Source organism: Cydia pomonella, chromosome 5, assembly GCF_033807575.1.
Source record: "Cydia pomonella isolate Wapato2018A chromosome 5, ilCydPomo1, whole genome shotgun sequence".
NCBI classification, from domain to species: Eukaryota; Metazoa; Arthropoda; class Insecta; order Lepidoptera; family Tortricidae; genus Cydia; species Cydia pomonella.
Genome location: NC_084707.1, coordinates 22,043,761 through 22,066,851, shown reverse-complemented (window position 1 = coordinate 22,066,851; position 23,091 = coordinate 22,043,761). Strand labels below are relative to the sequence as shown.

General features: G+C 37.6%; 1 protein-coding gene and 1 long non-coding RNA gene across 5 annotated transcripts in view; one reads left to right on the top strand and one right to left on the bottom strand.

Annotated features, from left to right (window-relative positions):
- Window positions 1-23,091, top strand: part of LOC133518101 (protein spire) — a 265,504-nt gene that overhangs the window by 148,431 nt on the left and 93,982 nt on the right. For all 4 annotated transcript variants that reach the window (XM_061851682.1, XM_061851684.1, XM_061851681.1 and 1 more), the window contains exon 4: window positions 22,425-22,576. In XM_061851682.1, coding sequence (XP_061707666.1) covers window positions 22,425-22,576 — 152 coding nt within the window. The remainder of the gene's footprint in view (window positions 1-22,424; window positions 22,577-23,091) is intronic.
- On the bottom strand, window positions 15,995-18,093 carry LOC133518099 (uncharacterized). Its single transcript, XR_009799435.1, has 2 exons — window positions 17,105-18,093; window positions 15,995-16,115 (listed from the first exon to the last, which is right to left on the bottom strand). It is a non-coding gene; the product is annotated as an uncharacterized LOC133518099 (long non-coding RNA).

Sequence of the window (23,091 nt, the reverse complement as noted above, 5' to 3'; positions counted from 1 at the left end):
TTGCAAACAAGAATCAGGATGCAGGCCAATGCAATTTACATAATATTATGAAATCCTATAACTGATGTAAGTGGAGACAACTCAGTTGAAATCTGACTATTACCCTAAACTGTCGGTTACATCTAATTCGTAGCTCCTTCTCGTAATTTTAGCACAAATGTACCGCTTTTAAACAGCATTAAATTGCCTCGATTGGACAGAAGACACACGATAGTTTGCCGAGTACAGTTGTCTCTAACTGCAATTGACTTCTTTAAATTTGCAAAAAAAATCTGGAAAAGATCCTATGAAGTATGAACATAACCTCCTTCCTAACTAGATTCACATAACAGTGTAGCTTCTTTCTATGCTTGCATACATCTTCGTCGATGCCGTTCAGAGCAAAATGATTATTTTGTTCATTCCAGAGGTTGGTGGTAGCAGCTTAATTTACAACGTTTTGTGAAATGTTCAACCAACTGCTTTCAGATTCATCCAGTTTAGTAGGTCCTGTGTATTAATATTGATATTACAAGACACAAGTTCCCAAAATCTAGCACAGACTCCAAATATAAAAAGCCTGGTATTTTGAGTGCCTTGTCATGTCACATATAGCCTCCAACTTTATAGTCAGCATCAATAGCAGCGGATGAAATATGGTTGGTGGTTTTGCATGGTTGCATCGGAAGATCAACGATCTGGAAATCGCCAGCATCACGCTGTGATGTGACCATTTCGTGGCACTCCTTCCTATGTTTTTTCTATTATTATTTTTTGTGGTTGTGCTTACGAACAAATATTTTATATTCTATTATATTCTAAACAACTTGATAAAAGTTTCTGCCACCCGGGAATACTTTTTCAAATAGAGATAGGTCTCTACAGTTCGCGTTCAAAAGTAATTACCATTATAAGTAATCTATTTGTTCTACATTACATATATAGACATATATCTTTATGTTAAACTATTAGGGAATGTTAAATACTTTTGACGCGTATTCCGATCCGCTACATTTGAAGCGACTGTACCCACCAGGAACTCGGTTTAGTAGGCGTAGGTCCAATTTGCCCTTTGCCACCGGCCCAATAAGACTAACGAACGATCGGATCATGAAGTTCACGGCCACGCTCTGCGGATAACTGTTCACGGACACGAGCAGCGAAGGTACTGTACTAGTGGGCAATCGAAACGAATCGAAAGTATCGATTTGATATCGCATGCGGGTCAATCGGACATCGAGTCGAGTGAACTGATGCGATTCTTACACCGTAGCAAACGTGATTGTAAAGGCGTGAAGAGTAAATACAATAGGAATGTTACATATATCAACTATTTTATACAATGCATTTGGTCGCGATACGGTATCATGATAAAAATTTACATTTCACAGATTGTACTTAACGCTTTATTTACTATACTAGGAGAGAAGTGCTGTTATTAGCCACTGTGCCCTCCAGCCATTTATACCGGGTGTGGCCTGTAACACGAGCAAAAAATTCAACTTTAGACTGTACTTCTCACACTGACCAACATTTGTTCAGCGACTTTTAAAAACTATGAAGATTGTAGATTTCCTATTTTTCATACAAATTAAATATTTTCAACGCACGCTGTGTAATCGACTTTGCTTGTCACGCTTTAAACTTAATAAAATTCGCAATACGTTGCGGCTTAGAATAAACTTTAAAGTATGCTAAAAATCAAAATACAAGTTATTTTTAAAAGTCGCTGAACAAATGTTGGTTAGTTTGAGGAGTACAGCCTACGGTTTAAGTTTTTGCTCGTGTTACAGGCCACACCCGGTATATGTATTATTTACCATTACAAGCTCGATTCATAACCGTATAAAGCTTTAAAAACTCTTTTTTTTATATGTGCCGGCTATCGGCGAACATGTTGGCAACCTGGCTTGACGCGAGTTGGTTCAGCAGTTTTTACATTATAACTAAAACTATGCATCCAACTGTATAGGGAGCGTGCATGAACTGTAGGAGGCAGCATAGGAGCTGTCAGATTTATGGCGCGAAGCGTAAATGTGATGTTTATTGTTCCGATGTAGCCCACAAGATGGCAGAACCTACTATGCACAAGAAAACACTTGACGTGTAAATGTGCCTGTTTATAGTTCCGATTCAGACCACAAGATGGCAGACCCTCCAACGCGCACGGTCCCTATATCGAAATAATCTCAATTCGGTCGATATCAGATCCACAGTGGAATACCTCCCAACTTGTAGCGCTTTGAAACTTGAGTTTATTATTAACATCTCACTTAGACGACGACGTTATCAGACATCAGACGGCCGTGATCGATGAAATTTGGTTACAACGGGTCATGTTTCTGATTGGATTTAGATATTTGTGATAATCGTGTTTATCTCGTCCTTTTGTAGACGGTTTGTGGATGGTTGTACAAAGCACTGACAACACAGTTCGGTCAGGTGATCGATGTTAATTTTTAATTGGATAATGATATGTTGTGGGCGCTAAACTCTACTGGAGAAAAGTTATGCCATATTTTATCTTTAAAAGTACTTTGCAATCCGTTTAAACGTTTGCAATTGCAAAACATCAGTATAAGGGGTTTTAATAGATATGCCGCGTGTCTGAATTTTTAACCCTACACGCAAACGTTATACGCATAATATACCAGTGTACAAATCCGTTTTTTCACATTTGTAGTTAGTCAAAATATGAATACACAATGCGACCTCGACAATAATGTACTAATCGACCCGACGCTCAGCCGAATCCCCGAATTACGGGACCAAACTGACCATGATCATTTAACGTAATGTCATACACCGTTTGAAGCAATTCTTTGTCCCCAGACATTGTGTTTCTGTATGTCAAACTTCACTAACGACCGCAAGGCCGCGGCAAAGAAAGTCATTTTACGACTCTTCATACAATCCAAGAAACCATCCTCACGAAATTCCCACGACTTGATACAGTCGTGATAACGTTTGCGGAAACACAAAAGCACATCACCAAAAGTTCCCTGAACCTTATTTGCATTTGCACAAAGATTAGAATCGTACTAGTGATATCCAGTTGTGAGATGATATGAATACTCGGATATCAGATCTTCTAGTAACGGTCGTCTCACTTACGGACAATGTTTTTGTGGATGTCTGGTTTTACCTTGTTTGCTGCGTTCATTTCGCACGCTTTGCCTGGGTAATTCGTTATTTAAATTGGTTGGGCGTTTTCGTAATAATAATTAAGACTAGTGCTTCCTGGCGACCTTTCTTTGTTATATTAGTTGTAAATGTATCAAATCCATCACTGGTAGTCAACTTAGGTCGCGCAGCAATAAATAATAAGTACTGAGAATAGTTTCGGTCAAAGATTTTAAGACTAAACGAACCCTATATCGGTATGTTTTGTGTCACCTTATGTCTATCCTCACAAGTCCCGAGTTATTTTAAAAATGACAAAATCAAGTCCAATTTCGAACTATAATGGAATAAGGCTACGCTTAATATTCCGACGTCCACCGCCCAATACGGCACAGGAACTTAAAGAACGCAGCTTTAACATCAAGGATAAATGAAAAGAGGAGTGGATTGCTAACTTGCCCAGAGCATTCCATGCCAGCTACGATCCTACCAGCAATCCGCAAGGTTTTTCAGCTCCGAGACGGGAATGGTGTCAACTAAATAGACTTCGCATTGAAAGCGGGCGATAGGGAGAATTTATGTTTAAATGTGGGTGGCGAGATATACCGAAGTGCGACTGTGGAGCACCTGTACAGTCCATTTACCACATTGTCCATGAGTGCCCAAAAAGAAAGTACACATGATATCCTCTGTAGTTATAAAAGCTAAGCGAAAACGCAGCCCATTGGGTGAAGAACCTAGATATTAATTTGTAAATTTGTAAAGCGACCAAGAATTGTAATATGCCATACGACCAAATAAATGGAATAAATGAAAGATTCCAGCAAGAAAAATGTAACTAGATAAAAACTTGTAAAGTAAACGTTTAATTAATTCTGAAATACGTCGAATAGGATGATGTTTTATTTAAATAACATTAGTTGATTGAACTTATCTCACATTAAACTTTCCTTATTTAGGCCGAAGTAAAAGCTGTAACCTTCGCCGGTTCGTTGTTATGTCACAGGCAGCGTGTGTATTTAACGACACCATATAATTTGTGATTAGTATCGGCGGAGAAAGCCGAACAGATGGACGGACGGCGCAGGGGGTCTTTACAGCTTACACTTAAAAATTAAATACAGGGAATTCGAGATCTGATCTGATGATAAGGAATTGGATGTCTTAAAGGCTTTAATTTCCCTGGTTTTGTTTAATTGTGGAATCTTTATCAGTCATGATTATGATCTGATATAAATGAGTGAAAATAAAAAACAGTTTATACGACATAAACCCGGACTCGGACCCGGGTATGTCCTTAAACTACGTCCACAAGAGAGGTATGGGCATTGTGAATGTCATCTCGCTCTGTGTGGTAGGGCACAGGACAGCGGATGTCATTCCAGATTTAGAGCAGAGCCCAACTGGGGAAGTACCTCCACCTTACAGAAAACCGCAGCCAAATAACACTTGACCCTACTCATAGTGTTGTGTTCCTGCCGATGAGTAAGGTTGCTAGAGCTCAACGAGGGGGGTGGGGTTAGGGTCGGCAACGCGCATGTAACTCCTCTGGAGTTGCAGGTGAACATAGGCTACGGAGACTGCTTACCATCAGGCAGGCCGTATGCTTGTTTGCCACCGACGTAGTATATAAAAAAAAAACGTAATAATTGTTATAAATATGATCTGGATTTGTTATAAAAATATCTGTTAGTGTCAAAAATGGCATTCCTGGTTGAAGAAATGGACGTAAGTGGGTACCTGTGCCTACCATACACTACACGTAACTTTTATAGTCCTCTGCTATCTAGTAATCGTACTTATATGTATATTATTACTTTAGGTACAACCCGAAGTCATTTCACATAACTAGTTGGCAGATGTCACGTTGAAAAATACCGGAGGATACACTAGAAAGTTATAAACGTAAGAGTAGAAAAAGTCCTCCGATGATAAATTTTAAACTTACAGCTCCCGATTGACTTATCAACTGAAAAACATTGTTTACGAATGAAATCATTTTGAAAGCGACTTATAAAAGTTTCTCCTCAATATATTCAGTTGCCTAGATCACGCGGCCGCGGTAGGCCTAACAAGCGCTGGCTGGACGTCGTGACAGCGGACATGGGAGAGAACAATCTCACACCTGAGGATGCCGAAGACCGGGCAAAGTGGAGAAGATTAAGTAGGAAAGTGGACCCTGGCGCTAGGCTGGGAAAACGCTAGGTTAAAGAAGAAGATATTCAGTTGCCTATATCACAGCAGATTTAAGTGATTTAACAAATAAATTTACCTGTAAAGTATAGGTTGCATACGGTACATTTATAGTATATTTATGGTCAGTTTTATCGGCTTCTGAGCTTATTGTCTAGACACATTGAAAATGTCTCTATGAAACGAGATTGAAAACTAATACCTATTATTAAGTACCTTAATATTAGAATATATGTAGTACCTCATTAATTTTCTATTTGTTACATCTTGTAAGATATTTAAACTTTCCATTTATTTTCGTTTTGAATTATAACTAGTTATGTCATGAACAAATAACAGATATACGTAAAATTAAGTCCAATTTCAAACTATAATGGAATAAATGAAAGATTCCAAGAAGAATGTAACTAGATAAAAACTTGCAAAGTAAACGTTTGATCAATTCTGAAATATGTCGACCAGGATGATGTTTCATTTAAATATAAAAGGGTCCCCATTATACCAGTCCGCCTGCAGTCTGGTCCTATTGGGATTGGGCGGCCTGCCGGCCCAGGCCAGTAACGTTTACATCACACAAAAGCGATTATTGCCTGCCAGCAATGGCCTGCTGCCACCTCTGCGACTACACACTAGTTTAGAGTCGTTAGTTTTCGCCCCAAGACCACGGACTGTCCGGCCACCAGAATCAAACGAACACACACTTGGTTCGTATTACGTCAGGCCGAAACCTGAAATGGAACTGTTAGTGTGTGACCTTTTGCAATTAACTGGCATACTAATATCAGGCGAACTGGTAATCTGTGGGCCTGATAAACACTTGACCTAGGAACTAAACTTTAAAAAAACACTCAATGCGTCTGTGTAAGCTTGCTTGTGCGATTTTTACCCACCTTGACATTTGAGCCTATGGTTGACTGGTAGAGAATGCCATAGGCTATTAAGTTCCCCATTTGTAACTTTTTGGATGTTCAACATTGTAATGGCCTTATCTATAAATATTTCAAATATAAAATCGATAATGTATTTTCCGAAATATTTAGCGATGTGACAGACAGACGGACAGTGTCGCACTATAAGGCTTACTTTTTACATTTTTAATACGGAACCCTAGCAAGCTATTAACTAATGTACATTCACGTTGCTAACTATGTGTGATACTAGTTAGTCCGGAACTAGTACAACAGACGTTAGATACGACGCCGCCCGTCCCGTGTTAATATCTTATGTTATCACTTACTAATCACGTCTCGTCTCTTCTCCCCCTACAAGGGGTGGGGTCTTAATATCACTTATTGTGAAATCTTTCATAGGCAATAAATAGCACGAGATACAGCAAATGTATAAACTCAATATGTAAACACTAAACAGGCTCTAAGGCAAGTGTACGCGCTCCTAGGGGACTTATCAGATAAAAATAAATCATTTATTATTTCCATAATTGAGTTAATAAGATTACCGATTTCTTTGAGAAATTTAGTTAATTTAAGCTTAGGAATGTACCCTTCAAATTAACGGACTTAAAAAACACCGTGTTCTATACACATACGTGTACATACATAAACTTTTTAAGAAGTGTTTAGTGTTTCTTCTTCTTTATTTGCCATGTCCTAACGGTCGTCGGCGACCACCTTTGCCATCTCTCTCCTACTCATAGCCATGCTAATATGGCTGCGTTGTTTACGTTCGTCAATTTTTTTATGTTGTCAAGCCAGCCGATCCTTCTTCTCGATCAGGTTAAGGTCTGGTGATTGTGGTAGACAAATCAAGTTTTTAACACACCTTGCTTGGTGCTGTGTTCCTATACCGGTGAGTAAGGTTGCCAGAGCTCAAACAGGGTGTGGAGTGTTAGGCTCGGCACATGTAACACCTCTGGAGTTGCAGGCGTCCACACGGAGACTGCTTAACATCAGACGGGCCGTATGCTTGTTCGCCATCGATGTATGAAGATAGTTTGAAGCCTAGCTTTTATCAATTCAGCATGGCCATTCCCGGCAAATGAAGTCGCGGGCAGTCTTAAATAGGTATATAAAGAATAAATAAGAGATCTCCGGTTGAGATCTACTGTGAAGCAGTTGGCACTTGGAAGAGATCTTTATACAAAGGATAGGGAATGCTCCCGGGACTGAATGTTGTGACGAGAACCGGGAATTCCCGTTTCCAGGACTGAGTTTGTATTGAAAACTGGTACCAGGGTGCTCCTACACACCCTGACTAAGGACTTGTCGAGGTCGTACTAAATAACTTGTTCGTAAAATAATCGAATGTCGAATCGTGTATGCTTCTTCAGTCTTCCGGCTAGAGTTTGACGCTGACATGGAACTTCCGGCTTTCTTATCATTTCCTTTTACTTTGACTTTTTAATCTAATTATTTTTGTCTTGTTTATTAACAAAATGCAGTTTCAAGACGGGGAGTGTAGTGAGTTGCGGCTTAACACATTCACTGCCAACGTTTTCGTAGCGCTACGCTCGTAGCCGATCCCAGCGTTTTCGGTAACGAACAGAGAACCTGCTGAGCGGGTTCTCGGCTCTCAAAATTCAAAGTTTAAAACAGCCAGTATTTTAAAGTAGTTTGTGTGAAATGTTATGTTGTATAAATATTAGGTCGAAAGTCGTAATTCAATATCAATATTATTTGCGACGCGATAATATTGGCAAAGTCCATAGCAGTTGTTTTGTACCAAGCTTGGGCCCAAATGTTCTTCATTATGATCTCTTCACGGGTGCATAGCTGTAGCTATGAAGCCGTAGAAGGTCTGACAGCTCTTAGAACTCCTACCCGTGACGTGAATACGTGAAATGGCGCAGAAAAGGGCTGCGAAGCCTGAGGTTCTCTCTCCCACACAATGGTTTAACTTAGCGTTCGACTCGCTATGCTAAATGGACAATTTTAATAACTCCCAAGAACTTTGTTCGGTGCCTAACCGGGAGGTGTTTCGATCCAAACGCTTCCATTATAGGAGCGTAATCTAGCGTTTGTTATTTATTGCGCGCGCGCTCCGTAATCAAATAGGTTTAATTGAATATCTCGCGCTTGACCCCGCGGCGGCTGTGAGAGAGGTTAAAAAGGATTCTGGTGTCGACGGAGTATTTATTGGTTTAGGTCTCTTGGATAATGTTTACAAAATGGGACAAGTCAGAGTACTCTGAGTCGCTATTAGAGCCGGTTATATTTATATCAAACCATATATAACCATAACTACGGTCGCTAAATGAGTGTGAGTGAGCAATGAGTGTTAACTGGACATGGACAAAACAATGTGTACAGCAAATAAATACGAGTACCTATTAGTAGTACTTTTTTGGAATGTTATAAACGTAAATAATAAGTATTGCGTTTGTATTGTAAATAAATAATGTATAATAATGTTATAATAGTTTAGTTTTATGTAAATATGTAATTAAACTTTTGCATGCCTAAATTAAGTTACAAACATTATTGATACTGAATAACTTTGTAATCCACCAACTACACATAATGTTTGGCAAAATAAATGATTTACTTTACTTTACTTTAAAACTATTTTGTATTAAAATAATCTAGTTCTCTGCTGAGTTACGCTCATCTGTAGCTCGATTTTTGGCCTGGTGGCCGCTAGCGTCTTTATTTTGGGGTATACATCGTCAAATTCAACAAACGCTTACGTAAAAGTAGTTGTACGGAAATCGTTCCACGAAAATTGTATTGCTTTTAAGAGTAGTGAACCATTTTGTTATAAATGTTATTCGACTGCAACGGATGGACGGAGAATATTAAGATTTTAGTGGAGTGATATCGTGCCAAGAAAATGTTTCAGTTTTGCTCAACATTCTGTTCTGAACTCGCTTATATATTACACATGATTTACATTTGATTTATACGACACTTAACACAATCATAGCGTTTTCGACTTCAAGTGCGACCACGACCAGTGTTATCACATCTACCAACTTTTTGGTAAATCTACCTATTTTTCCTGCGTTCTACCTATCTACCTCCCTCGGCCTGAAATCTACCTATTTTTCAAAATGGTACAATTGTAAGCAATTCTCAATACATGTGACGGAACATTACTTAATTTCTACCGAATTTAGATTCGATTTAATGAAAACTTGCCAAAGAAACAGATCATACAAGCAGGTTTATTACCTACAAACAATGGAAATCCTAACTTTTGTTTCAATTTCTTTAATAAACATGTGTACTAACGTCACAATATTAAAAACTTATAAATAATTCAAAACATTTTATACACATTTTTAATCATAAAAATGTACTTCTACTGAGTGGTAGATGTACCTATTTTTCATTTTAAACTCCACCCATTTCTACCTATTTTTGCACCCTGTTCTACCATTTCGCCAAAATTGTATGTGACAACACTGACCACGACAATCAATGCCAATAAATTTTATTCCGCCGACTACTCGTAGTTTCGTACGTAACATCACCACTTTTAACTGAACTTTAGTGGACCTTATTCATTTACAATAAGGTTCAAGAAAGTTCATTCAACATCATGGTACATCTCCGTGTCATGTAACACATTAACCTCTGCGACGTGGCCATCATTCATACATGCATGTAACAATTATTCATACACTTCCTCGCTTGTACGAAAACCAAATGACGCCTACATGTCTTGGTATGTTTCGCAGTTGGTCGTCTGTGTATGGTTAAATGACAGAGAGAGTGTAGGTTAGAGAGAGCTTGGGTGTCATTAGGGTTGCCTTATGGAAAAATGGAATATTCTGTCTAAAATCCGGACTTCACCCTAAAAATTCTTTTACTGGGTTTCTGTATCTCGAAGTTTTAGAAAAAATCTGCTGTAGATAAAACTCCAAAATTTTAGCTAGCTTCTAGTGGTTAGTTTAGGTTTCTAAAAACACTGACACTCGTGAAGTCCCCCGCAACCCTGATAAAGGACGATAAATTCTGACAAGTCAGGGAATATCAATATCAATAACAGTATGTGATAACCACTCTGAAGTTTAAGTTTTAACATACCAAGGTTTCAATATACATACGTATGCAAAAGCAGCTATAGTTATTAATATTTACAATACTAGTTGATGGAGGGTAGATTTAGTTTTTTTTTCTGCCAACAAACTGTACTGCAGTTTGGCAGATTAGTAGTTTAAGGCTTTTTGTAATCTTCTTTTGATTCAAATAAATTAAAAAAAAAAAAAAATCCTGACGTATGGCAATCCTAAGTGTGACGTGAAATCAATCGAATGACATGAATTCGAATTTGCACCTATAGTAGCCCAACCTTACACGTAACTTCGTAGCCATGGTAAGTTGATAACACTGCCACTTATTCTGCAGGTAAGTATGTAGTTGTTGTTTTCCTGATGGTTAGTAAGTTTGCTAAAGCTCCCTAGAAACCTTTGTAAACATACCGAATACTTATGTGGTTGTCAATACGCTCGTTTGTCACCGTCGTTTTAAATAAAGATAGTGGCCAAAGACAACGTTCCAAATTGTTATTAATAGCTAGACCAAGAAAGCGGGCGTGTCTTTTTCACACCTCTTTTGTTTATGATATTAGATTGATTGAGAAAGGTAATTTTTCTATTGTCACATCATTATTAGTACTATTGTAGCACACGCGACTTATGTAGACGTATTTGAAAGTTATTAAATCAATGTCTTTACCTAATTAAAATGAATAAGTTTTAAAGAGAAAACTCTGTTTAAGTACTTTATTCAGGCTTAAGATTGCCAAACAAAGCGAAACAATCTTTTATTTTTGTTCCTCCTACACTTATAAATACTTACTTACCTTAATATTCTATTCAGTGGTTATTCCCAACTTAAAGCGGTTCTCGAAAATCGCATATCTTCAAAAACCTCGCCAGGCATAGCGTCAGCATTCCTCCACACGTACTAAAAATTGGAAGTTATCGGCTCTGCACCGTTACCTAACGTTTCCCAATTGTGCCCGCGAGCCTCCGCAGCATCCCTCTAACTGCAGCCTCCCGTTATCACCGTCAATTCCCAGCCTCTTATCTCGAACAACGCACAACGGTTAACTGTTATTCTCTCATGTGAAAACTATCGTTTTGTTGACTGGGGAGGGGACCTATTATTTATTTCTGACGACTAACTGCTTTTGCAGTCGTACAAGGTAATGAAGAATTATTATACACGTGCTGATGTTACAACTGTTATAATTGTTAATGATTTTATGGTTGTTAATTACGTTTTGTCTTTGAGGCTTTGGTTCTTGTACTCAGTTTAAAACGGGAGACTAATGCTTAAAAGACTCCGCTAATTAGTTTTACTTGTATTCTCTAATAAACTACAATTACTACTGTCATCGCTCGCGTGTTTTCTTCAATGTCAGCATAATGTCTGTCAGAAAATAAAGGTCACACTTTACAACCACCGTGTTTAGTTCCACTTGGACAGCAATTACACGGAGCCATCAATCTTGATGAGTAGTAAAGTTAGGCTGTCGTAAAACGAAAACGAGTCAAATTGATGACCGATTCGAGATGATACTGCAACCTGTGCTTGTGTTGTGTTGTTGTGAACGTTTAGTGCCCATTGTTTGAGTCTATGATGAAGGTAAAAGAGAAGAATGTACCAAATGCTTGTACTAGTAAGTCTTCGAGCATTTGATAGCCAATTAGAGATAAACATTTTGCAAACATTTCGTGAGAGATTGTTAGGATTTAGCTTTAGCGCAACTTTTATTAGAACCCATCACAATGGTAAGGGATATTGTGATATATGTATATTCTAATACCAGCAAATCTGGAAAAGATGACGAGATGAACGTGAAGAATTTAACATAATGTAGTGGAAGCTTGTCTACGTATTGAAATTTTACAACACACCGTGCTCATAATTTATCATATTTAATGTTCGAATTACGAACCAAGCAAATCTCCCTTTGTTTTATGGATATTGGCCATTCGAGAGCTATTCTTATTGCCAATTTCATAACCTCTATGTCAACTGGCGTCTGCCGCAAGAGGATTAAGCACCGGAGTCATAGCTGAGTCACGGTGAATGAATAGACATAAATTTGTTATGCAATCGTTGGTCGTGGCGATTTCTGCCGATTTATTCGGTGCGGAGAGCGCCTGGCGCCAGGACTTAAATGCCAGGGGAATAACGATTTCTGTTTACGTATTGTTTCGATTTCCGTAACCATTGTTGTTGTATTTGGATGCTCGTGATTTAATGACCAGAAGTTTAGTGCAAACTGCAAAATAGGGCTGCGATAACTATTATGGCCAGTAAGCGCTTACAATGTTTACCTACGCTACGTTACGTTCACGTCTCCTGCTAGGCCAGGACACCTAAGAGCGTGTCTTTCGAAATGCAAGCCATGCGTATCTCCTACGAAAATGTTCGGTAAAAATATTGCCAACAACTCCCTTCCGGGTAACTGTGATATATTATTATGAATTATGTTTTATTCATTGCAACATTGTATCATATAAATAAATAAAAACGGTGGATATGAGAGTAGCATTTATAGCTGTGATTCAAGACTGATGTAAGTTGACGAGTCTTCCCTTTATAAAATGTTCAAAGGCCTTATTACCCCACATAAACATTAGTCGTAATGATTAATTCATGCAAAGTACCAGCCGGCCTATGATGGTTTTGTCATTATATCATTAATCATTTAATGCTTGGATTGGCGATTATCTGATAAGTGACTTAATTCGGTATAAAGTCGCGAGGGTAACCTATAATTGACTAATGATAGCGCGACATATTTTGAGGTTTTGAAAAATGAATTTTAAACTCTATGCCTTAAGGCGTATTTTAAAGAATAGATGATTAAATCACATTCTACCACTTATCTTCATATGACATTAACAGTTAAAAATTATCCATGGTTTGTGCTTTTGAAAAATAAATTGTAAACAAGTATACTTAAAGCGTATTTTAATGAATAGTTGGTTAAATGACATATTACCACTTATCCACATTTGACATTGATAGTTAAAAGTTATCCATGATTTAAGAGTTTGCAAAATAGATTCTTATTGTGTTTAATTAAGACGTCTTTTAATAAATAGTTGGCTTAATGATAAGTTGTGTCTACAATTCATACATAGCAAATGGGGAATCATTGCTCGCTTAGATTTGAAGGCACGTTTTAAGGTGAGAGTCAGAATGGCGGGTGTACCTAAATAAAATTAAATGAAAACCATACCATATGTTTGTACCTAATTTGTACTATTTAGTACCTCCTTTAAAAAAAATTGTACCTCACGGTACTTAAACTTATCACTAAAAAACAGGTCACCCGCCATCCTGACAGTCAGAATGGCGGGTGTACTTTATTACGCTATGTTCCCGTGGTTATCGATAAATTCTATAAAAGCCAAATTTTTGTACCTTTTTTGTACCTTCATATTCAATTATAATACGAGTCATTTTATTTTTGGTTTCCAAGTTTTACTCATTTTATATTTTGCTTGCTATTACAATATTGCAGGCGTTATAATTTTTCAAATTATCGATTTCATTTTTAAGAAAAAACGCTAAGGTACAATTATTTTTATTACGCCAGGATTTAGTACCTTTAATGTTTAATCTGTTAAGTTCAAATAACTCAGTAGATCATGTCTTAAAAAAGGGTAGGCGCCAATTCAAAGAAATCTTCCTAAGAAAAATCATTTTTAAGACATGATTTTCTGAGCTATTAGAACTTAACAGATTAAACATTAAAGGTACTAAATCCTGGCGTAATAAAAATAATTGTACCTTAGCGTTAAAAAAGGCTAGGCGCTAATTCAAAGAAATCTTCCTCAGAAAAATCATTATTAAGACATGATTTTCTGAGTTATTTGAACTTAACAGATTAAACATTAAATGTACTAAATCCTGGCGTAATAAAAATAATTGTACCTTATCGTTTTTTCTTAAAAATTAAATCGATAACTTGAAAAATTATAACGCCTGCAAAATTGTAATAGCAAGCAAAATATAAAATGAGTAAAACTTGGAGAGCACAAATAAAATGACTCATATTATAATTGAATATGAAGGTACAAAAAAGGTACAAAAATTTGGCTTTTATAGAATTTATCAATAATCACGGGAACATAGCGTAATAAAGTACACCCGCCATTCTGACTGTCAGGATGGCGGGTGACCTGTTTTTCGATCATAACTTTACGTACCGTGAGGTACAAATTTTTTTAAACGAGGTACTAAATAGTACAAATTAGGTACAAAAATATGGTATGCTTTTCATTTGATTTTATTTAGGTACACCCGCCATTCTGACTCTCACGTTTTAAGGTTTGAAAGACAGGCAAATGTAGTGAAGCGTGTAAGGTGTTCAAAATTAAGCGTGTAGATCATTTCCAACATTTCACACGATGAGTTACTTTTGGTACGGACTGTGCCTATTGAGTGAAATTAACGTAAGGCGTTCTTCACACTGGCGTTGCGCCGCATTCCATTGCGATGTGGATGATTTAGTATACGGCAGAGTTCGCTATAGTTTTCCTTCAATAGTTTTTCGCCCGGAACTGAGAACTCGCGGTTTGCCAAAAATTATGTATAGCGATTGCATTTGTTGCACCTACTTACTCGGAAAATGATAAACTCTGGTACAGCAACTTGGTCAGTAGAAAAAAGGCGGTAAATTTTTAAAAATATAGGCGCAAAGGGTCTCCCATATAAAATTTAAACTTTGCGCCTTTTTCTACTGCCAAACTGGGTGTGATTGAATATAGTTTCAAGTCACCATAGAGATTTAAAAAGACCGTATCTGTGGTAAACGGTTACGTTTCTTGTCAAATGACTATATTATGTAATTTTGAATTCGTTTATCTTGCTAATTATGTAAAATGGTACATTTAAAAACAATATCAAAAACGTGTAAGCCGGGCTTTTTCATTTGATACCGCCGACCACACTTTCTTGCAAACAAGTTGACTAGAATAGCAATAAGACCCCTCACAAATAGCTTTTGGGTTTCTAGGCTCTTATATAGCTCCAGAACCCCTTGATTGAGCCTGCTCATAATTTAATTTAAATTAGTACAAAACTAGAGTTATTGCATAACAAGCTATCCTCTGAGAGCTCTTAAAAAAAAAAAAAAATGTCGAGACCTGCCAATAGCCAGTCGTGTGTTCCAAGTTGAATGTATGATTTTTTGTCATATTATTTGGTCCCAACATGGTTCGAAAGTTAGAGGGAGGGACTCTTCTTTTTTCTTTCTTATATCTATTATAATATTATCTTTATCTAAAAATGGTCATGAAAGACCCATATTTGTTTTAAAAGACCTAAATAATGACAGCCCACACCGTAAGTTAAACACTACGGTTTAACTAACTCACGTTATTTTTGACACTTGTGCGACATGTTTCGGAGAACCTATAGGTCTTCATTTTCAATCATGTCTAGTTCATGTGAGCATTCACGCTAGTCATATTTCTTTTTTGCTAAAGTTAGACTCACAATCGTTTAAATTCGATCCCATGCCGTGCTTATTGTTAGCTTGGCTCAGTTAACTATGAACTGCAACATCCTATGTATACCTTATATTTCGTAAATGAATGACTTATGACGTCACAAAGTTTATGACTTCCCCTCCCTCTAGTTACAACATGTCACATTTTCTTGACCCCCTCTCTCCCCCTTAACGTGTGATCTAATTAATGGATGACCTCTTGGGGCTAGTCCGGTTTCCTCAGAATGTTTTCAGGAAGGTAGTGTTAATGAACATAACAAAATAAAATAATACTAGGCGAAATATTTATTTATTAATAGGGCACGCTTCTCTGCATGTAATGCATCCCTCGAGCAGCGCCCCCTTCCATTTCCGCTTCAGGTTCGCCTTTTATTGGAAGATTTCTGGAAAAAAGAAAAACCTATTATACCTATAAAGTAAAATAATCAGAAAAACTTTTTACAAACCGACTTCAAAAAGGATAAAATAAAATATTATACTTTTTTAAGTATATGCATTACCAACTAATATGTTTGAAGTCGGTGCCTTATCGTCAGTTTATATTAAAATTTCTGATCACAATATCATATTGTTGCATTAAAACTACTTTGATTAAGCTAATCGCAAGATATAAGGTAATTGCAGCAAAAACAATTAGAAGTCTCACAAGTTATTTTCTCAACACATTATGACGTTAAGATTTTATAATTAAGTGAATAGTTAAAAAAATATTCATATTGTCCATTTCTGCCTGAAACACAAGGAATCCTAATTAAGGTATTTGTAAACCACTTTTCTCTAATAACAATTCTTAGTCTTTAAGAGCAACCAACGTAGGTACAATACTTTTTCAATGGATGTGGTAGGCAGCTGCCCCCAGTCTCCCATTTAAAAAAATCCATGTACATGGGTATGTGTTCGGTCACCGCAGAGAAAATTTGAGGAGTGGAGCCCTAAACATGGTAGGTAAACCTAAATTTAATTTATTCATAAAGTGTCCAATGTCCATGCAATTTTGCAGATACATCACGTAAAACTAACAGGTGACTTGCATGGAACGACTCTGGGTATCTATGTACCTAATCGCGGAAAACGTCAAACATTTCACAAATATTTATACTTAAAATATTATAACAACGGTTATATGTATATGTAATCTCTTAATATTTTAGAAATTACAAAATAGTATTTGACTACCTATTTGTATCCGATTTAGCAAAATGAATGATAGATGAGTTGTAACAAAACGTACTAATCCCGATTCAAAGTAATCCCCATTGGTGTTGTCAGGGATTACTTTGGCGATCTTACGGTTTACAAGAAAATATCGATTCTGTCCATCCATTCGATTTATTCTAAAATTTCTAATTATGATTTTGCAGTTATTACATACCAACTGAACGTTTAGCGAATGAATTCCTTTTCTGTTTAGAAACTGTACGCCATGCGGTAAAGGTTATGGAAATATTTTTACTCGGGTGCAGTCTACTGTGCCTAAAATGTTAGCAACCCCATATGCCTCCTGAACACCTCTCATTTTCTGGGAAGACTATCCAAGTGTCCTTGAGTCTGTAAACAATCCAACACTTTCATGATTTGGTACTTTAGCTACACGTAGCATTGAATAATACTTACATAAATACATTTGTAAGAGTGGTAAAGAAGTTGCATATAATAACAAAAATAAGGTATGATTCTGCATTGAAATATTTAGGTAGAAACACTTCAAATACAAATACCACAAAAATCCACATTCAAGCCTCATTTGTACTTCATGGTCCCTAAAAAACTACGTAAGAAAATAAATATAAATATTTTGTTACTGACTGCGTCTTTTTGCCTTCATATGTCTCACTGCACATCCATACTCGTGTTTTTTTACCTTCTTATCTCCGGTGTCAGTGGTATTCTGTACCAAAATGGACATACCTTCTATTCACCACAATTACAAATTGATCCAAGTACCGGCTGACGGTAGACTGAGCAATGGACAAGCCATGGTCTTGTCCAGTTCCCCGTTAGTAGCTACCGTCAGCCAATAGGTGCAGTGATGTTAAAACCTAAAACAAAGACTTGTAAGTAGGTATATCATTATGAAATAATGATTATGATCAAGGTGGTAAAGGTAACGGGAATGATTTGAGGAATAGTGCAACATTATATCTTTACTTTAAGATGTGCCGGCAATCCATCGCCATGTTGAGGCTTGAGGTCGGCGTCAAGTTCAGCACACATAGAGTGCTAATTCTTTCCGCACCCTATATATGCGCCATAACTCCTCGTCGGGCTTATCAAACGGGTTGCATGCATCCCTTATGGCCCGGCGTTGAAGTTTTCTGTCTTGTTTTTCTTCGATAGCAGCAGCTGCCAAGAAGAAATGATATCTTGCCGTCCCTGAAAAATGTATTGATAATGTTATATGTAAATAAATGAGTTTGATTGTATATATAATGAAAAACACAGATACTTACTGATATTTAACTCCAAAAATTTGTATTTTGCACCATTTATATAGCACAAGAGCACTTATCGTGACCCAGTGAGCACTAGGATAAAATAATCAAAGTCTAGCCGTCAAAACTCGACTATATATTTAATTATTCAACAAACGTTGCCATTTACCGTCTATCGCTGTCAAAAGTAGACAAAACGGCATAAATGCTATAAAACGATATAAATCTAGACAAGTGTCATTTATATCATTTAACTTATCCACTTATCAACTAAGTTTAAGTCAGAAATTTAGACAAATGACAAATTATCCACCGACCATGTTATGCAGTAAATCATTTAACATCTATCGCTGTCAAAAGTGGAAAAGACGTCAAATCAATAAAAACTGGATAAAATGTTAGTTATATTATCATTTATACAGCCATATCATTTATAAAATCGACCATAATAGCCCTGCTGGGCATTATAACCTCGCAGCGTGCGTCTGATAGACGCAATGCAACCACGACGTGACTAGGGTTGACCGACGCATATCTGAAATTGTCGCCGGAATACTATCTATCACAAGAGTTCTTAAAATTAGGATGTGTAAATGAATAAGTGGAGATAATGTTGCATAATTTAGCTGTTTCTAGAATGCCAATTCGAACGAACATATTGATGAACATATGAAATAATCTGTTTAGCTGTCAACAGTGACCTTTTTTTACTAGAAAAGGTAATAAAGTTCGGCGCTCTGATATTGAAACTTAAAGTTACAGTTGGTAGAAAATGTATGCTGCATGACCACAAAGGGTTATATTCTTAACACCTGACTTAGCTTCTTTTTAGTACTCCAGAAAGTTTGTTTTGTTGGACAATACATCAGGGATTTTGCCAGGACTTAACCATTTGCAGATATCTGATAACCCTAACTACGAAAGCACCTCCGAATGCTGTACACGAGCTGATAGAAATTCAAATGTCTGTATAATCACATTTCATCGAATTAATTGCTTACGTATGAATGCCTGGTATCAGATGAAGTCACTACCGAATAATTAGTGTCTGGGTTTCTGTCACTTCTTGATATGAAATACCAATGCTATAGTGTCACCATCAGTTTGCTCTCAGTTCTCTTTAGGGTACTTTCCTATTAGTCAAGCCAGCCGTGTCTTCCAAGTCGAATGTAAGAACTTCACAAAACAAAACAAGATAAATCCATGTCTGTATGTTTCTCTGATTGTTTTCTGTTTGACCCTATGATTTCCTGGTGGGGAGCGCCGTCAGGTTTTAATTACGCCTTTTATACTTCTGTGTCTTCTGCAGTAACGTCAAAATTAATAGATGTGCACTTAGTCTATTAAGTTTATGTAGGTATGTATACTAACGGCGCGGGGAGCTTCATTAGGCTAAATCTTGTAATTACTAGAAAGAGAAATATACCGGATGTCATTAAAGTTTAACTCTCAAGTTCCGCAAAGAAAGTCATGTGTAGGTATTTATGCGGCGTTATTGGGTTTATTGGTCTCTAAGTGATCCTCGTGGAAGACGTGCTAGTTCGTGGTATTTTGGAGAAATAATTTGTCGACTTAACAAATAATGCCTATATCGTTTGCATATTTTGTATCTCGTTAAAAAAATGCCCAAACGTGTGGCTAGGATACATCGTTTGATTACGGAGTTGTTGATGTCGAACATATTAAAATCGCTACATGACTTAATGATAATGTTCGGATTAATCCCTGCCGCTTCTTTTCGCCATCGCCCTACGCGACAACATTTCCATCCTCACCACTTAGATGGTTGGCAGTCCTCAACTGTGCGTTTTTCCAGGAACTTTCTGCCTCGCACTGCTAAACTGTGGAATGAATTGTCGCCTGCGGTATTTCCGGACCGATACGACCTTCAAACCTTCAAGAAAAGAGCGTACTCCCATCTTAAAGGCCGGCAACGCACTTACAACCCATCTGGTGTTGCAGGTGTCCATGGGCGGCGGTAATCGCTTACCATCAGGTGATCCGTCTGCTCGTTTGCCTACTGTATAATAAAGAAAAAAAATTAAACAAACTATTGAAACTTTTTTCTTAACTTAATATACATACAGACCAATACAACACACTTGAAACTTGGGCTCATAAAGAAGTGCTACGGCATATGTTTAGGAACTATGTTCCACAATGGTAGTATAGTAATACACATTTAATAGCTGCCAATCATGTCCAATGTCAGGAGTGGCTGTAGCAATGCGCCCGCGCCGCCGGCAGAGCTTGTGCCTTGTGCAACTTCAACCAATTCCGAAAAGACGTAACAACCAGCATCCCCAATGACGTTACACTTGAAAGATGCACAATATAACAGGGGTACTATATGCCATCGGAAATTTTCCACATGGGAAAAAAATCGGAATCTTTCATATTTTTGTATAGGTATCTAAAAGTTTAATTTCCAAAATTGAAGTCTCTTAGTTTCCTCTTCAATTTAAACAGGGGGCTCTAGTACTAATGAATTTAAAGCGCTGGCAAAATTAAGGAGGTTATGACCTTTTAATTGCGCGTAAGCACTAGAATTTTGCACAATTTTAACACCCATTACAAAAGGACGTAGAAACCATAGTGGTTGACAGGATAACTAGTTTAAAAGGGTTTACGTATAATTCATTTGTAAAGGTGGTTATGCCCTTTTGGTTGAGATGGGTGTAGATCGTGAGCATGCACCGCACCGCAAATGGACCACACGTGCGGTGACGTGCATTATAGTGCAACGTTGTAGGCTTTTGGGTTATATAGGATGTTTTGTATGTATGTCACTTTATTGCACATAAGGAAGTTTACACAAAATAGACATAAAGTAAAAGTTGGAAGTAAATGTAGGTACAAATGCGAGCTTTAAATACCCTTTTAAACTTTTGTTTTTGTTAAGCTACTAACTACCAAGGTTTTTCATAGTAGATCAAATAAAGGAAAAGCTTGACGTTGTGTCTCATGTCGTAATAATGTGTAGGAAAGTATAATGCAGGGAACTGCTCCGACTACGAGTCTTCTCTGTAACATTTAAAAAAACATTAAGGTACTTAGTAAAAATATTACAATTTAGTAAAGTAAAAAACTGTATCATAATACTGTATGTTATTTTTACAATATATATCAGAACCATATGTGTGAAATGTAACAACATGTCGAAGATATTTGACAACTGCTTTGTACTCGACAGTTAGTGACATTGGGCCCATAATAAATAAAAACACAGCGATTATAATCATCAAAATACATGAATCCTGAATTTGAAAGATTACTTCAATCACCAAGGTACAGTCGAAAGATTTAATTTGTGACCCATTTCGCACCTTGTCACAGTGACAAACAACATGAATGTCGCTAGAGGTCTCATACTATTGTCACTGTGACCAGGTACAAAATGGGTCACAAGTCACAAATTAAATCTTTTGAATGTACCTTCATGATAGATAGTCATTTATCTATATAATTCAAGTCAAAGTGATCTTATGAATACTAACGTAATACATATTATATTATGTAAATTACATTGAATATGTATGCTCTTTCGGCTTCATTAAAACAAGACATGTTTCAAATGTACAGAATGCCTGCCTTTTGATCAGGGCTTGTTATAAAGTTAACCTAAATTCGCGTCTGTTCGAGTTGTTTTGAATGTTCCCACCCAGCAAAGCGGCAAGTTTACGTTACAATTTCATGCTTCGAAGGGAATTATTTACGCTTTACAGCAAAAAGTTGTATACATGTTCCAACCTTATTTCAACGGATTAAGGTGGAAAGTTGCGTATATATTTGTGCGCTGGTTTCGTTTTGAAGTGAGAATTCCCCGCACCTAGTGTTCAGCGATACCTCAATGAGATCATCGGAATTTGCCGCTTCAGTTGTTTTGTAATTAAATACTTCTTACTGACGATTATTGTGTAAGGAGAATGTGAGATAAATTGGTAGATTAAGTGTTTTTATTGCGATGTTAAGTGAATAGAGAAATCACTCAGCAGGAAATAATTTATTCATAGATGTTGCTTTTGCTTTATAATGTCGGTATATAAGTTCTTTTTCTTTGAACTTACGAAAAATATAATAAAGTCCTGTTTAGTGGCTAGGTTCAACAAATTTCTTTCCTGAAACATTGATATGTTCGATGTCACACATCGCAATATAGAGTAGGTTGTGTTCCAAGAAAGAGGTCACATACCAGTTTTAATAGTTTTCAATATCATTTTAAAGTAACGAATTTATTATTATTTTAACGTTTGTCGACAGATGACGAGGATGAACTCGGTATCCTGTCCGAAGGCTCGGAAACATCGGAAGGCGGACGCGCGGACACAGACGACGAAGGCATCGAACGCGACGCGGACCCCGCGCCACGCCGCCGGCGGCGACGGCGGTTCATGCTGCGGGATGTCGTCGAGGTACGTGCCTGTAGTTTGTGAATAATTAGTGTCCGAAAACGGAGGGCGGACACGGACGACAAAGGCATCGAGCGCGACACGGACCCCGCGGTACGCCGCCGGCGACGACGGCAGTTCATGCTGCGGGATGTAGTCGAGGTAGGTGTCTGCAGATAATGAGTGTCCGGAGACGGAGGGCGGACACGGACGAAAGGCATCGAGCGCGATGCGGACCCGCGCCACGCCGCCGGCGACGACCGCCATTCATGCACCAGGACGTCGTCGAGGCGTGTCTAATTGTCTTTGTAGTCTGTAGATGAGACTTATCTGAAAGCTCGGAGGCGAAGGGCGTACGCGCGGCCACGGACAATAACAGCGTCGTCCGTGTCGGCACTTGCACGCGCATGATTACGGACTACGTAATAATTTAAGCGCGACCTTCCTGTTGTCACTAAGATAATGATTTTCTAACCTATTGGTTTTTGAGAGTGATCAGTAAAGGATATTTTGTTTCGTTTGACTGATTGTGAGAAAGT